Raw genomic sequence first — 17,653 nt, 5'->3', positions numbered from 1 at the left:
AGGTTGTCAGGCTTGGCTGCAGGTGCCTTTGCTTGCTGAGCCATCTTGCTGGCCCAGATTGGATGTCAATGATTAACCAACCACCTCAGTGTGACTTTCTTGTGTATGAGAAGCCCATCAACAGGAGGGATCTGAGTTTGTAGCTAATGAGCTTCGTAGATGTTTTCCTGCAGCTTGAAATTTGAGGTCCCCATCTGAGTGGTAGAGACTGTGGCCACAAAGTAGAAGAAGGAAGATTTCAAAACAGGCCTTTTCAGCTGGGCAGTGGCGCACGCCTTTGATACCAGCCCTCGGGAGGCCGAGGCTCACGGGTCTCTGTGAGTTCGAGGCCAGCCTGGTCTACAAAGCATTCCAAGACAGCCGGAGCTGTTAAACAGAAACCCCGTCTCAAAAAACAAAAGCAAACAAACAAACAACCCCCTGACCCCTCAAAAAACAACAACAAAACAATAACCACAAAAAAAAACCACAACACAAAACAAACTCAAATCCCAAATCTGCCATTTTCCCACAGTGCTGGGGGCAGAAGTGCTCACGGACAGGCTGGGCTGGTGGGTACCAACACTCACATTGAGACCTGCAGTTTCATACTTAACTGCTATGCATACAGAGAAGCCATGAGGGGCAGAGGTCATCGGGACAGGGGAGACTGAAGGAGAGCTGATGTATCGGCTAGCAGAAGCCGAGATCAGAAGACGCCAGTTCCCACAGTCGATCAGAACATTACATGGTTGTGTGCTTCAAGCCTGTTTTCCCCTCAGAACTCCACTGTAAGATTGGGGCTCCAAAGCCACCATGTGTCTGATTCACTGATTATAAATTCAAGATTCCGTTCGGGTTCAATAAGAGTCTCCCTCGACTCAGGGACGGGCTATACACAGCACTATGGTTTTTCTAAGTTGGAATCAGTCAATGGGAGAATCCCAGAGGGCAGGGTCTAGGAAGATCCCAGATACAAAGTTTTCTGGTCCTATCCCATGGGGTTGGGACACGCCACTTTCTGGACATGATAATTACTGGCACATTGGCGTATAATGATACCCTGGATGTTGCCAACCGAGAAAGCTCATAAAAGCTTCACTGTCTTGGGGTTTCATTCTGCGGGCATGGTTGATATGTGTGTGGGTCACGAGATCCATCTCAGCCCCACAGGCTGGGCTGACAGCACTCGGCAGAGCCCACGCCTGCCCTTATGTGATTATTCTCTTCGGGACAGCCTCCATCTGTAGCCACTGCAGTATAAACTTTCCAGAGGACCCACTGTGAGTCACCTTGTTAGCATAAACCATGGGCTCTGTGACCTGGGAAATTCCCCAGCCTTAGAGAAACCAGGGTTAAAGGCCAGCCAAAGTCTTCATTACATAACTTCCTTTCCATCCACTTCTACTGTTTCTCTAGCCCCTCTGATTTGACCTTTCGAATCCTCTCCACCTACTTGGAGAATGTTCTAGAGGCAGAATGGAAAAGCTAGGAGCATAGCCTGGAAAAGCCAGAGTCCCAGAGGCGAATGCTGCCTCAGGGCCCCTGGCCAAAGGGTTAATGCTGCATCTCCTGGTGGAAGAAGGCACCTGGCTGGACCCTCAGTCCCCACTGTGCGGATTAGAAGCTGCAGTGCATCATAGCCTTGGGCAAACCACTTCATCTTCTGTGTGCCACTTGCCTCCTTCATGGGGATGTAAATAATGGGGTTCTGGCCAGTTTCCTGAGGTTGTCATATCAAGTGACCACACACTTGATGGTTTAAAACCACAGAGATTCTACACAGGGCTGGAGACCAGGAATCTCTTCTAGGCGTAGGCAGCCGGCCTAGCTCCCTCTGGAGACCCCAAGGGAGAATTTTCCTGAGCGGTCTTTGCAGCTTCTGGTACCAGTGATTGCTGGCTTGTGGCTGCACCATGGCGGTCTCTGGTCTCCACATCCATGTTGTTCTTTCTCCAATGTATGTATGCACCTGAGCCCCTCCCTCACCCATGCCAACATGTTTGCTGTGCCTGGTATTTCTGTGAATGCTACGTGTTCCCCTTGCCTCCAGGAATGGACGGGGTTTTCTGCAGAGCAAGGAAGGCCAGAGGTCACCGGGGTCCCGAAGGAGCTGGGACTTGAAGCAGCTGTAGTGTCAGGTGGAAAGGAAGCCACCTACACTCACATTCGTTGTGGGTGGGCATGCATGGAAGATAGTCTGGCATTTTCTTTAAAAAAGGGAACATGTTTTACCTGAATGAGTTTAAAACCCTGCATGTCGGCTTGTATAGCAGCCTTATTCATGACTGCCACACTTGGGAGCTACCAGGATATTAGAGTGAATGGACACACAGACTGCTAGATCCAGAGTTGTGTGAGCAGTCAAGAAAGGCTCAAGACAAAAGGCCTGGAGCTATGGAGTCTAAATGTGTGCTACTAATGGACAAAGCCATTTGGAAAAGGCTCCACCCTGCAGGCGTCTGACGCTGTGGCATTCTGGGTACAGTAAACCAAAGGTGGGTGATTGTTTAGGGTAGGGAGTAAAGGAGAGATGAAAAGTCTGAACAGAAAGGACGTTGAGGTTGGGAAAATGACTTTTGTCACTTGACAGCAGTGGATACACATGGGTCCACCTCTGTTCAGGCATCCTGAAGTCAGTCACGAAGACTGCACCGTGCGGCTGTGCCGATGCTGGGTATCCGTGGTAGCAGGGAGAACGCTCTGGAGAGCTCTGAAGGTGTTGAGACTTGAGAGTGGGCAAGGCTGTGTCTGTTCTCTCTTGTTGCTCAGTTCTTGCTGTGCACCACAGAGTACTCTAAAACATCACTCTCACTAAGATTTTAACCAAAGACAAAGGAAAGGGTAGAAGCCCAGTGGGTGGGGATAGAGGCAGGCATATCAAGGCTTGTTATTGGCACAAGTTGGCAACCAGATTGGCTGTGAGGCTGGGAACTTGCTGTGACTAGAAAAGCCGGTTGGGGCTACTGCAAAGACACATCACCTTAGCCTGGATGCCTAGCTGTTTATTTCCCATGGAGTGACGTACTCGAGCCTGTAGTAGGGGTCTTTTTAATTTAGACACATGTGAGTGACATATTTGCACGCTTGTGACCCAATCCCCACAACCCAAGAAAACATATTCTTCTCTGTGCATCTCGGTGCACAAATCCCAAAGAATGGCATCAAATGCTCACATTGTTGAGCAGAGTGTTCCCCTCCCTCCCTTCCTCCCTCCCTCCCTCCCTCCCTCCTTCCCTCCCTCCCTCTTTTCTTCCTTTTCTCCATTCTTCCCTCTCCCTCACAGCTCATCGAGCTTGGAAGCAAGAGCTACCTCACATCTTATGGGAGGTCAGGTTTGAATATTTAGAGGAAATAGTTTGGTTCAAACAGGCAGTGTTAGCCAGCATCTCACAATTGGGATCCTAGTGACAGTTTAGTCTTGTCCTGCCACATTAGTGACCCAGATGAGCCGGTAAGAGATTGCCACCTGCTTCTCAGATGACCCTTTCTTTAGTAGTTCAAAGGTGCCTTGCTCTGTTGTCCAGTCCCAATCATGGAACTCAGGTAGCCAGACTGGGGTCATGTGATCCTTCATTTTACTTTGTGAGGTGTTCTTTTGAAGAAGGTGGGGACATTTATCTGTTTGTCCCTTCACAGTGCAGGTTCTTGGAGCTGGTTATTTTGGGGATGATAAGACGAGAGAGCCTTGGAAGCCCTGAACAGCGTGGATTCCCTCTTGGGAGGAAAGGGAAGATAGGGGACACATTTGAACCGCGATGGCCCTGAAGCCCCTGGATAGGACACATGCCTTTACGCCTTTCCCAGCCACCTCGAAGTGAGCATCTTTGGGTACCACACGCCCTGACCATGATGCACTGCCTCCTCACAAATCAACTGAGGCAGCCAACCTTGTACTAAAGCTTACAGCCTGTGAGGATTCATGGGGAGTGGGGCTGTAGACCGAGTGCAGGGCTCTGGACACCAGGGAGGGAAACAGAGCTTGTTTATTTCAGCACACACCAGGCAAGAGGCCTCCCGGAAGTAGGAGAATTTGGAGCTTTGTTTGCTTTGAGACAGGGTAGCCCAGGTTGGACTTGAACTAGCTACACCCAAGATGACCTTGAATGTCAGATCCTTCTGCCACCACCTCCCTAGGGCTGGGCTTTCTGGCATGCCCCACCACACCCCTCAACAGAGGGTTTGGGGAACAATGTCAACTTGGTAGATGTCTCATCTGTGGGTTTAGTGTGGTTTGGACTTGGAACCGGTCTACAGAGGCGGAGTGGTGATCCACCCTGAGATAGCACAGCCTGTCCTTGCTGTCCCTCCACACAGTGGATGGTTCCACTGGGATCTGCGCTGAGCGAGGACCGAAGTACAGTTTCTAGCAGAGTGGGGAGAGCTGGAGGGCATCGTGCGTGCTGGGCTCTCCAAGCCAGGCCACCGGGAACGTGGTGATGAGGGAGCCCTGGCAAACTTGGGGGGATTTTGTTGGGTTATATTGTTGCTTACTGGGTGGGCAGATGCAGTCAGAGCCAACTAACCGGCATGCCAGAGGAGAAGCTGATGTTAGCGATTTGCCTCTCCTTGGCAGCATTTAGTCACGGGCCAACTGGAAACCAAATTCATCATGTCACCTTCTTCCCGAGAACCTCCTGTACGTTCCAGGCTGAGAGCCACCTCCTCCGGACACCTCTCCTGTGCAGTCTCTGTCTCGGTTGCTCTGCTCCATACCACAGACTGAGAATGGGTTCTGAGGTGGAAATAAATCAGTACTAAGGACTTGCAGAGTGTCCATGCATGTGCTGGGCCCAGCTGTGCCTTCTGCGTGTCCAATGTGTTCTGTGTGGCTTCAAATGAAGTCATCCGGCCTTCCGGCACTTACACGCTTTGAAGGAAAGCATCGTTCTAAAACTGTGAACTGTGATAGCCTCTCAAATGTGTTCCCTGAGTGGGAAATTTAAGTGTGGGTTAAGGGAAGGATGTGACTCCCAGGCAGTCAGTGTGGCAGTTCCGCAGGTCGAGGTGACAGGTTTGCAGGTGGCTTGGACATGTGATTTTCGAGACAGTTGGATGGCTGTGAGGGTTCCCAAAGCCTGGGCAGATGGAAACATGTGACATCTGTTAACTAAAGGAGAAGAGGCCATGTGACGGGCAGGGTTTCAAGGGGGAAGGTCACCATATTTTTGGGGGGACATTTTAAAATTTGAAGTCCTTATCAGATGTACGGGAGGGGATGTGGAATAAGCAGTTGCTTGTATGAGTCAGGTGTTTTATTTATTTATTTTTAACACCATTATGTCCATTGCAGGAAGTCACATGTAGAAATATTAAAACTGCAATAATTGAGAGGAAAACAGTATTCTGAGAACTAAGCTCATGCTTGCAGAGGTAGAACATGATTTAAGTCTGTTAATAGAACCTAGTTTCTACCCAGGTGAGACCATGTGGGGTACGGAGAGCAAAGGGGGGCTCCTCAGACATTTCCCCAGAAACACAGGAACCAAGGGATCAGATGAGCGAAAGGCTGTAGCGTTGTGTGAGGATTGAAGGATGTTAGGTTAGAAGTCAGGGTTTAGGGCTGTGTAACTTTCCGTTACTGGAACACATGGCTGGAGATAACCAGCGTGCAAAGAGAAAGGGCCTTCTTCTGCTGCCTCTCTCTCTTCTCTTCTCCCTTCCCTTCCCCCTTCTCTTTTTCTCTCTCTTCTGTCCCTCCCTCCATAACCCCTTACTCTATGCCATTTCCAATACCCACTAAAGAAACTCTATTCCCAAGCTCTCTCTGCATGGCGTATCTGTCTCTCACCCGCCATGGCCACGAGCCCTCCACCGCCACCTCCTGTGGGACCAGCCTCGGGTCACCCTGTTTTGTTTATGATAACTGGTTGGTTGGAAGCGTCACCCCAGACCCTGGCATCCACATACCCAGAATCGGGAATGTTTGGGTTAAGGCCACACCACAGCCTTTGGCATCCATATATCCATAGAGTCTGGAATGTTCAGGAGGAAGTTTCATCCTAAGCCCCCTCCCCTGGGAGTTGCCTCAGTCCAGACTCTACCCCGAGAACAATGACCCCTCCCAGAGATGCTCAAGACCACTCCTGCAAGGTATTTAAATTGTACCCCTGAGTACAAACACTAGGTTTTCTGGTCTTCCTTCCCTGTCTCCTACATTAAACCTGGGCTTTTTCTAGTTTGGTTTAATTTGGTCTGATTTGGATTACTGTGTCGGCGGAGAGGTTTATTGTGGTGCATTCTCAAATCATATAGGGTCTCTGTGTGTACACAGAGTGTGTGTGTATCTCTGTGTGAGTGTATATGTCTATGTCTGTGTGTCTCTGTGATTGAGTGTGTGTATATGTGTGTCTGTGTATCTCTGTGTGTGAGTGTGTGTCTCTGTGTGTGTCTCTGTGTATGAGTGTGTGTGTATGTTTCTGTGAGTGTGCGCCTCTGTGTGTCTGTGTCTGTCTGTGTGTGAATGTATGTGTATCTCTCTGTGTGAGTGTGTGTCTCTGTATGAGTGTGTGTGAGTGCGTGTCTCTATGTATGAGTGTGTGTCTGTGTGTATATGTGTCTGAGTGTGTGTATCTCTGTGTGTGTATGTCTCTGTGTATGAGTGTGTGTCTGTGTATGTCTCTATGTATGAGTGTGTGTGTCTGTGTGTGTCTGTGTCTGGGTGTGTATCTCTCTCTCTGTGTGTGTGTGTATATGTCTGTGTGTATGAGTGTGTGTCTGTGTATATCTCTATGAGTGTGTGTGTCTGTGTGTGTCTGTGTCTGAGTGTGTATCTCTGTGTGTGTGTGTGTGTGTATGTCTCTGTGTATGAGTGTGTGTTTGCGCTTCAGCATGGTACGATAGATTTACTTCCCAAAGTCACACTGTGGGTCTCTGCTCATGGCGACCTGACCCTCTGTGTTAGACACCATCTCAGCCATTCAGTAGCTGTTGCTCCTGTGCTCCCATCGCACAGGTGCTGTGTTATCAGCAGGGGCTGTGAGTCACATAGGGATGCTTGCTGCTCTGAGGGAGTTGGGGTCTTTGTGTTGGGCAAGGATGAAATGCAGTTCCCTCAGGGATAAGTTAGAATGAAGGCATCTCTTTATCTGGGTCTCCATGTGTGATCATTCTTGGCTTAACCAAAGAGACATATTCTGAGCAGTTGTCCCTGGGTGGCTTTGTCACTCGGCTAACGTTGCCTGTGCTCACACAAATTAAGATGGCTCGTGATGTCACTTGGCCTTATAATATTTTAGGGATTACTATAGTATAATCCATTATTGTTCATCAGAAGGTCATGATGTGACATGCGACCATATATAATTTTTTTATTTTTATTTTTTTAAAATATTTTTTATGGTTTATTTAATGTGCCTTGGTGTGAAGGTGTCAGATCCCCTACAACTGGATCTTCACAGAAAGTTGTGAGTTGCCATGTGGGTGCTGGGAATTGAACCCAGATCCTTTAGAAGAGCAGTCAGTACTCTTAACCACTGAGCCCTCCATCTTTCCAGCCCCCACATATATAATTCATTACATAGATGATCAAAGATAGTTTCTTATCTCAGTATGCTTGTCTGGCAGCAAATGAAACCATGTGTCTCGGCTGGGTTTTCTGAGATTTGGGTAGTGAGAGAGCCTGGGAGGATCCATCTAGGGCATCTTCTAAAGGAAAGTTGGAGTCCCTTGAGTTCGTATTTCTTAATTTAATATTACATCCCTCTCTGTAATGTTCCCGCATAAGCTACAAATGCTGTTTACTGCTCAGTCTCTTTGAACGTGGTCATCAGTGTTTCTTTCCTGCTTCCTCCTTTGTCCTCTTCAAGGGGTTGGTTCTTGGGTTTGAACTCAGGTCCTGTACGTGCTGAGCAGTTACCTGATAACTTCTCTATACCTGAGCCTTTCTTAGCTAGTTGGTCTTCCCAGACTGCCTTTTCCTGCTGATTCAAAACAAAACAACCCCACCACAAACCATCACAAGTCTTTAAGCCTGAAAACATGCTAATGAATTCCACTCGGAAGTACTAACTGGAAAATTCCAGATGTTCTACTGGAAGAAAGGGCTCAGGCCTGTGGACGGCCTTTCAGTTGTCTGGGAAGCCCACCTACGTGGAGCCCGGGTAGGCAGGGTGACAAGTGCTCCCTGGGGAGGGTGGTGAGAAAGAGGTGACCCGATTGGCTTCTCCTTCTCCTGGTGTTACTCAGGATCCCTAGGGTGGACAAGGCGAAGCATTGGAATGTTCTAGAGACCCAGATTTACCTTTAGGAGCCCTTGCATTGTTTGCCACAGTCCTGGGGAACTGTCACAGCTCCCAGTCAAAGCTCTGTGCCTTTGGAGTGTCCTGAGCACTTCACACCTTGCTTCCCAGAGCTGCTGAGGTCTCAGTACTGCTGAAACCCCTTAGGTTCTCTTGGCAATTTTCTTTTCCTTTGCGGGGAAGAGGGTGTACTGAGGATTGATTTTAGGGCCCAGTGTACTCTACTACTCGACGACACCCCCAGTCTCTACTGGTGTTTTCTGACTAACTGTATTGTGTGGTCTGTGTAGGAGCTTTCCTCTTCTGCCTCAGTGAGGAATCTGGATTCTTTTGTTGTTCACTTGTTACAATGCACTACCAATCTTCCTGATTTAGATTCCCAATCCTTCCCAGATTTGTCCAGTGGGACTCCTCTGTCTACCTTTTCTGTTCTTGGCCCTATCTTCCTGGTACCTTGAACATCTCCCAATATTGCAGTACAAGAGGGTGTGGTCCACCTAGCACCTTTTCTGCCCAGGTAATCAGCCGTTTTTAAGGCGCCATTGTCTCTATAAAGGAGATGTTATTAAGAAGCGAAGCTCTGGCTATCAGGGTGTCAGAGTGCTCTCTTTGATTGGGGCATCACCGCCCCCAGGGTCTCCCAGTGTGTAAGCATGCATGTGGCATGTGTACACACACACGTGTGTATGGTGTGAATTAGTACAGATTTGACTTCTCTCTGCCTTCGTATGCTTAAAATCTGGAGGCTGACACATTGCCCAGAGGTGGGCGACTTCTTCAACACAAAGGTGTAGTTCTGAGGATGTCGTCCTTCTAACTCTTTAACAGGTGGCTCAACCCCTTGTTTAAAACTGGTCACTCGCGGAGGTTGGAGGAAGATGACATGTTCTCAGTGCTTCCAGAAGATCGCTCCAAGCACCTCGGAGAGGAACTGCAAGGGTAAGGGGCGTGAAAGAGTAAGAGAAGGGGAGGGAAGGAGAGCCCGGCCTGTGCGGCTTGCGGCTTACAGTAGGGTTGGCCTTCTCGGGTCCCTTGCTTTTTGCTGCAGACCTTGCTGTGGTTTCCTTCTCCCAACATGGTGCGCTTCCTCTCAGGCTGGCCTGACTTAGTGACCTGGGAATGAAAACCTGTGTTGGTAGGCGTGAGGCGAGCCTGCTCCACAGGCTGTCCATGCCCGAGATCTGTCTCTGGGTGAGGTTTACACCGGAGAGAGTGCCTGCCTTCTCTGGCTACCAAGGTTGCTGTCGTCCAGCAAAGCTCGGCGGTAACTTGTTCCCTGAGATGTTCCCCCTTGAGGCCCGTTTTTCTGGTGCAGCAAAGTCCTCCCTCACCCATCATTCTGGGTCCCCCGGGACAATTAGCTGGTGTTTGTGCCGCATCTCAGAATAACCCTGTCATAAACACTTCTCTGTCCTCCTGCCACCTCCCTGTTTTGTGCAATGACCATGCACACCATTCTTGACTCAGCTTCTGTCTTTTCACAGGTACTGGGATAAAGAAGTCCTGAGAGCCAAGAAGGATGCACGGAAGCCTTCCTTAACCAAGGCGATCATAAAGTGTTACTGGAAATCTTACCTGGTTTTGGGAATTTTTACGTTAATTGAGGTAAATGTTTGCTCTAACCTGTCCCCTGTTTCTGAGTGGGTGGACCAGGAGGAGACACACTCACTGTTGATCTTCATGGATGGCAGTGGGAACCAGCAGGGAGGAGAGGCCAGATGAACTTTGGAGTGTGTTGAGCTCAGGGAAGAAGAATGACGAATTCCGTTAGTTGTGTCTTTGGAGTGGGCCATGATGCTTAAGTGGCTGACGCTGATGGATGCTACTGTTTTTTCTGACAACTCAGCAGTTAGGAGCACTCACTGCTCTTGCAGAGGTCTGGGGTTTGGTTCCCAGCACCCACATAGTGGCTCAGAACCACTCCCCAGTCTAGTCCAGCGGGATCTTGTACCATCTTCTCACTTCCCTGGGCTCCAGCCTGCGCTCAGTGCACATACACCGCACTTAGGGACACACACATCCACACAAAATAAACACATTTTCACAAGGCCTAAGGTCCAGTGTCAGCAGAAGCCACAGTGTCCTATGGTGCATATCGCATGCCGGCGTTCTGCAGTGTGGGAGATCCAGAGGCATCTTTGATCATGCTTGAGGAGACGTCCTGTGGTTTGGAGGAAGTGCTCTTGGGCCGAAGCCCGGAATAACCAGTGCCCAACAAGTCATTGTTAGCCTCCCTGTGCCAAATCCGATAAATGCTTCCCCGAGAAGGGTACTGTCAACTTTCCCCTCCCAGGTAAATAAGACTTGGTGCCATGTGCCCAGGCACCTAGAGCTGTACCCGCTCTGGGCCATGGTCCAGCTTGAACTCTAGTGGCCTTCTGTGCTGTTCACTCTAGTTGGCTGGTCTTGCCTCGGAAGAGATTGCTGGCCTAAAGTTGAGTTTTGGTAGCCTGGTATACAGAGTGGAAACCAGTGGTCGAATGTGCTGATCAGCCGAAGGTGGAAAGCTGAGAGACCCTTCAGGGTTGTCCAGTAAGATCAGGGCCTGTGCTGGTCAGTGGCATGCTGGAGGGGGATCCTGAAAATTTGGCTGTATGGCTTGTCCCTTTGTGTTTTTATTTATGTATATGTGTATTTATGCCACTTGTATCGGGATGTCTGATGAGGCCCGAAGAAGAGGTCTGACCCCTTAGAGGTAGAGGTTCAAGGTCGTTGTGAGCCTCCGCCTCCTGACCTGAAAAAGGTTCTTAAAAAAATGCTGCCACCAGAAACCATGTATGAAACATTCATGATGTTAATTTTATTCCTTTTAGGACTTTGGTGAGGTGGGAGGTATTCTTATTATCAACAGCTCCCCAAGTGCTGAGTTCTCAGTTCCTGTACCCAGGGCCACCCTGAAACATAGATGACAGCTAGCTGAGTTTCTGTGTCAGCCACTCTGAGACGAGCCCAAACCTTCTAGACTAGGGCTGGTCTAAGGTCATGAACTTTGCCCCGAACTCCTCAAGTCTGTTGCTTGACCTTAGCCTAGGGAGGATGGAGCCGGGATGGCCTTGGAGCAGTGGTGGCACCTGCATTTGTCCACAGTGTCTCCTGGGACCAGAAAGTCCCATGCAGTACTGGACAGGGGCTGTCACTGGTGGGTCAGTGTGTCCAGTGTGTTCAGGTGGACCGGAAGTCCTGCAGCAGAAGTTGGGCTGCCTCTGGGTGGCTCCGCTTTCCCTGCTGTGACCCCTGCTGTGATAACTAAGCAGCCCCTCCTACACAGTGACGTCTGGGGAGCTACGAGTCTTTTGTGTTCAGCTGGGAAAATGATGTTTGGGATTTCTTCCTCCTCCTCCTCTTCTTCTTCTTCTCCTTCTCCTCCTCCTCCTCCTCCTTTTTCTTCCTCCTCCTTCCTTCTCCTCCTCCTTTCTTCCTCCTTTGCTTCCTCCTCCTCTTCTTTCTTTTCAGTCAGCCAAAAAGAAGCATGTATTCTAACACAAATACTTTTATTTTTCACGGACTGGCCCATTGATGCTGATAATCTGCAGAAGTCAGAAAAAAATTTTTTTTTTGAGACAATTTTTTTTTCCTCTCTTTTCTCTGTGTAACAGTTCTGACTGTCCTGGAACTAGCTCTTGTAGACTAGGCTGGCCTCTAACTCCCAGAGATCCACCTGCCTCTGCCTCCCGAGTGCTGCCACCACCGTCCACCTCAGAAGTAATTTCTTATGAGGAAGCTAATAAGGATTCAGCTACATTTCAAAGTTCATGGCCTGATGGGTGTGGTTGCACCTGCCTGTTACTCAAATAGGTGAGAGTTGGAGCAACAGGAAGAGAGTTCAGGTCAGCTGGGCTAGTGAAACCCTGTCTCAAAAAGCAAGAGGAAATCGCCTTCAGGTGATGCTTATGATTTTATATGTGTTCCTTTACTCGCGGCTGTGATCGAATACTTGACAAAATCTAAGGAAGGAAGTGTTCGTTGTGGCTGGCAGTCTGAGGGAGAGCCCATCTGATCCCATCATGGTGGAAGAGCATGTTGGCGGCCCCGGAGGCAGTGGTCACATGGTGCCCATAATCAGGAAGCAGCATGATGAAGGCCAGTGCTCTCTCTGCCCTTCTTACTCAGCCCAGGCCCCCAGTCCATTGAATGCTGTCACCCACATTCAGGATGGGTCTTCCCACCTCAGTGGATCAAGTCTGGAAATCCCTCACAGGCATGCCCAGAAGTTCATCTCCCTGGTAATTCTGTAAGCGGTAGGGTTGACAGTCACTCCCAACTATCACAGGTTTCCATCCTTGCGGCTCACTCCTGAGCCAGAAGAATGAGCATTAGTTTCATAGTTTATGGATTGGTTTCTCGTTTTTGGGATCTCGTCTCTGTGGTGTTCATTGGTTTCTGAGTTTTATTCGCAGAAGGATGAACTCAGTGAGGCATTTTGTGCAAAACATATATTTCTTTAGTGACTCAAAAGCACATGGTACTCCTTTGGGAACACAACACCTGTGTTGACCCCTAATCTGTGTGTCCCACCCGCACCAGCAAGACCTTCCCCGGGTGGAGAGGCAGTGAGATGCTAGTCGCAGGAGAAGTCTTGCTTGTATTTCTAAGTAGGCCCCACCTTGTCTGGTGCAAACTGAGGATTGATGGAGAAACAAGTAGGAGAGGGTTTATGCAGACACACTCCTGCAGGCCAGTGAAAGCCAGCTCTGAGCAGACAGTGAGTTCCTAGCATGTCTGTCCCCTGGGTGCACCTCCAGGGAAATGCCATGGGGACAGAAATGCGTTTCCACCTATCTGGAGCCTTCGCAGGCAAGAGCACTGTGGAGAGAGTCTGCACAGACCTCCCCCTCACGTCACTCCAGGCCTGAGTTTTGAGGTGTGAGGTTTCTTGGTTGTGGGAGAGCGAAGCTGGGGACATCAAGGGAGCCTCGGCGGAATCTCCTGCTTGTACCTGTCATAGGCAAGGCATGGTAGGGGTTGGCTAAGTCTTGTTCTCTTGACCTTTGGCAAGAAGGGCAATGATAGACCGCCAGCTTCACCTGCCGACTTGGCCTTTGGCCAAGACTTTTTAGAGTTTACGTTTATTTTATTTGTGTGAGTGTTTTGTGTGTGTATGCGCACGTATGCGGTGTGTGTGTGTGTGTGTGTGTGTGTATGTGTATGTATCCGTTTATGTGCCCACACGCATGTAGTGCCCACAGAGGCCAGAAGGCGGCATTGGATCCTGGAGATAGTGTTGGGGACTGTTAAAAATGTGGGCAGCCTTTTACTTGACTGTCTGTGCTCCAGGTAGAGGCTGTAGGGGCTCATGGAGGCTGCTGTTTGAGGTAACCCAGGGTCAGAAGTCAACAGTTCTGTGCATTTGCTCATGGCTGATCCCCGGGAGGTACCCTGGCCCTTTGCACTTCCCAGTTCTTTCTCCTGAGTGCCCCTCACCGTCAGCTCATCTGAGGAGGCCAAGTGGGTACCAAAGGGAAGATGGTGCAGGCCGGGACGGGTGGAGCGAGCCTAGAATGAAGCCGGCGTGGTTGGTCGTGTTTGCACTGTGGGCTCTGTGCAGTCTGCATCAGCTTACTAACATTCACAGTGATGACCCTGAGTGAGAAACAAGGGAAATGCTTATAAATGTTTCCATTAAAAAGTCAGAGGACCATTTGCTTTCCCGGGAGAAGATCGTATTTGTAATGGTTGGGAACAAATATCAGCAGCTAAAACACTGTCCTCAAGTGGGGTTCTTCATGCAGCTTCCAGGGAAACTCGACTTTCATAAACAACTCTGGTTGAGTCACTTACTCTGCTGTGGCTGTCTGTAAGCCGTGGGGTTCCAGAACCATCTGTGCACGCTAATGTCCTAGCCACCAGCCATTGTGCTTGTTCATGCCTTTTAACCTAACTTAGTTTTTTAACATTTCGTGAACCCCAGAGCTCTGAGTGTGCCAGGCTCTTCCCGTGACCTAAAGAAAGCAGTCAGAGCTCACACCCACTGTGGGATCGTCTGGTCATCTCCGGGATGCTTCTGAGGGAGACATGGCAGATTCCCTCAGTTGTAGATGGAGGCTCAGAAGAGGTTATAATACACGGCACACGTGGGACTCGCAAGCGACAGACCTGGCTTTTAAAGCAAAGTGTGTGATTTTTAGATGTTCTGTTCCCCTCCCCTGTACTCCCCTGTGTGGACTCCTTGTGGGGGACGATAGGAGGAGGAAAATTTGTTAGTCCCCACTCTGGTAATTGCTTGCCATCTAGGGCCAAGCTCAGGGGGACGTTTTCTTTCATAGAATCTTAAGGACGTTCTAGAAACACCAAACTCGACCAGAATCAGGAGCCCCTGTCTGCCTGTAAGCCACATTTGAGTAATCTGTCAACTTGAGACACGAGTCATCCAGACCCGGCTCACTCCACTTTGAAGCTGTCCTCAGGTATCACACCATTTATCTGGGAAATGTTTCTGTTTGTACCTTTAACAGTTGCGCTTTTGGCTGCAGGATTATCTATCGTGCCGTTGTTCACAGACACATTAACTACAGCTTTAATATCATCGGCGTGCCTTGCCAGGGCTCATTTCCCTCTCTCTCTCTTTTTTTTTTTAAGCCTACGTTTTATCGATTAATTTGATTACTGTGTGGGTAACTAGGGCGTTTGGTCTCAATTGTTCTTCCGGCCTCACCATCTTGAATAGTTGAGATTATCAGTAGTGTAAGCACCAATGTATCTGGCATACATGCATGCATGCATCCATCCACCCATCCACATATCATTTCTTGTAATTACGTATACTGCACATGTCTGAATGTGGGTTTGTGCATGAGTACAGGGCCAACAGACGTCAGGAGAGGGCATAGGAGTTATAGATGGCTGTAAACCTCCCGGCTTGGGTGCCGGACTTGAACGCAGACCTTCTGCAAGTGCAGTATGAGCTCCTCCCCACTTTGCAGTGCCCTCTGCTGTCACTCTGAGGACCCTAGCGTGTGCTTGCTGGTTTCCCCCGTGTGATGTCGGGGATGCTCGTGGTTAAGGGGAGATGGCTGCAACATGGTGACGTGACCATTATTTCCCCCCTTGTTTGTTAGCTGTGATCTCCCTACAACCTCTAGGTCTGCTCTGCTTAGTGTTTTGGTTACCCTGAGGTGTGGTATGTGTAGAAAACTCGAGAGAGCGAGAGAGCGTCTTACTTCTTTTCTTCTACAATTAGTTTTCAAGCTGTGAGTGGCCCTTTGACCTTCCCTGCTGGGGCTAAGGAGCTTTTTGTTGGCCCAGGAAAGAGATAATCTTTAAAGAAGGCTGCTCTTGTCTTCTCTGCTGTTTCCATGCTCCTTTATGAGGTGATTGTATTTTAGTTAAGCCCTTTTAAATATTTGTGTGTGTGTGTGTGTGTGTGTGTGTGTGTGTGTGTAGGTCAAAGAACAACTGAGTCACTTCTCTCCTTCCACTGTGGGTTCCAGGGATCAAACTCAGGTCACTGTGCTTGCGTGGCAAGCGCTGCTACCCAATGAGCCGTCTCGATGGCTGGAAGTCACTTTAAAAGCCAGTTATGAATCATCTTTCCCTTTGAACACAGCGTTTCCCGAGCTGACTTTCCTCTGCTGTGTTCAGCCGGAGTGCTTTTGTTTAGTGGTTTGAAGCCTACATCTAGGTTCTGGGTTCTTGCGTACTCTCTCATACAGCTCTTGCTGTATAGAAGCATTCCAGACTGACACCAAAGAAGGACCTGCAATTTCCACACCACGTTTCTACCATGCGCTAAGACCAGACACTGGGATGGGGCAAGACAAACAGTAGTGATGTTCCCGCCTTCAGAGTCCTCCTTTGGTAGGGGAGCTCAGGCCCCACACACTTTGTGGAGTCCGAATCTGGGCCTCAGTGGATGCAACATACCACAAATGCTTGCCCCTTCTCTGGTCTCACTGTGCAGTTCAGGGTGGAAGATCCCAATTCCTGCATCTCTTGAGATCTTGGTAGTGATGCGTTCCCCAGATCCGCTGCGTACCTCACCGTCTCTGGTCTCCCTCCACTAACCCTTGTCTCCTGTCTGCCCTTTCTGCAGTCCATTGCCTGCTGCTTTCCCCACAGCTCCCTGGTGCTCGTGGTCCACCCTTTCTGCAGTCCATTGCCCGCTGCTTCCCCCACAGCGCACTGCTGCTTGTGGGTTTTACTTTAGCGTCATTTTCTCTCACAGTTTTCTCGCTTCCTCTGCTTTGCTTCCATCACACAGATCAGGGACTGTGAAACCAGGCAGGAAGAGTCTTGGGTCCTCAGGGAGCGTGAAAGGGGCCCCAGGCCCAGTGGGGACAATGCCCCATCAAACTCTGTAGTAAGTTACTCTGCAAAGAACAGTGGTGGAGGCCGAGCACCAAATCTCCACTGGGAGGTAGCTGCCTTCAGGGGCTCAGAGGTTCAGGTGCCGGAGTGTCTAGCCCCAGACCTGGTGCCACTGTGTCTCATAGCTGTGCCTAAGTCTCAACACAAAAATGTAAACTTACCTAAAACATTCACTTTTTGTAGGTGTGATTTTATCTTCTGTCTCAGTGAGGGTGGGAGGACTGGGAAGTGCGACTGTGTGGGTCTAACTCAGCTTTGGAAGTGGCAGGGTGGGCGGAGTCAGAAAGTTGGCCGCTATCTGGCAGAACTTTGGCTGTTGGGGCCTTGAGGGATCTCTTTGCCCTCCGGTAGTACCGTGAGATTGGCCATTTTTTGGGGTGGGGGGACAAAGGGCAGGGAACTTCTTTGGTAGGGCACAAAATGGATCTAAGATGAAGGTACGACTATTTTTGACACAGGCCAGCTGCAAACTATTTTCCTGCCTCCACCTCTGAATTCTGGGATTATAAGCATGTTATCAATACATCCCCGGCTACATTTTCACCTTCCCTTCTAGGTTCCCAGAAAGCTTAATTCGGTTCAGTTAAAAGCGTGAGAATAGGTATTTTTATAGTTGTTTCGTTGTTTCTTCCTAGGTGAGGGTTGGGGATAGGAAGGATAGGTCCATGGGAGGAGGTATTGACCGCAAGCTGTTACTCATTAAGAGGCCATATACATAAAGGGATTATTAGCTGTGGAACACACAGCTTGGACGTGGAGACCTGCCTTCCCTTCGTTACCTCTTTTGTTGTATTTGCCAAGTCTTCCATTCCATCGCTCTCTTGCTCGCTCGCTCCCTGTCAGGAGAATTGTGAGGAAGTGACAAAGACTTCATGACTTTGTCCAGAGTATCAGGCAAATTGGGGTGGTATGAGTTGCCCCTGGGCTCCTAGGTGCAGGGCCCAGGTTAGTGTGCTGTTGACCCAGCTGTCCTGGCTTGTCCTAGGGTCTAGGTCCCCCATATGAACAACACGGTGCCCTCAATTCTCAGGGAAACCCAAGGGTCATCTTAGGAAATGTTGTGCAGCCATTGTGATCATGGGGTCAGGTGCTCTTGAATTAATTCTCTGTCCTTCTTCAAAGATATTACT

The 17,653-nt window shown here is 49.4% G+C and overlaps 1 protein-coding gene across 3 annotated transcripts in view; it reads left to right on the top strand.

The window, feature by feature from the left end:
• Abcc4 (ATP binding cassette subfamily C member 4) overlaps window positions 1-17,653 on the top strand; it is a 203,061-nt gene that overhangs the window by 25,001 nt on the left and 160,407 nt on the right. For all 3 annotated transcript variants that reach the window (XM_041672868.1, XM_041672857.1, XM_041672877.1), the window contains exons 2-3: window positions 9,048-9,158; window positions 9,704-9,824. In XM_041672868.1, the coding sequence (XP_041528802.1) occupies window positions 9,048-9,158; window positions 9,704-9,824 (232 nt within the window). The remainder of the gene's footprint in view (window positions 1-9,047; window positions 9,159-9,703; window positions 9,825-17,653) is intronic.

The sequence above is a fragment of the Microtus oregoni genome, unplaced genomic scaffold, assembly GCF_018167655.1.
Source record: "Microtus oregoni isolate MIOR12 unplaced genomic scaffold, Mior012 000001F_ref0000356, whole genome shotgun sequence".
Classification (NCBI taxonomy): Eukaryota; Metazoa; Chordata; class Mammalia; order Rodentia; family Cricetidae; genus Microtus; species Microtus oregoni.
Note: the sequence above shows the minus strand (reverse complement) of the source record. Positions and strands in the feature narration are given on the sequence as shown.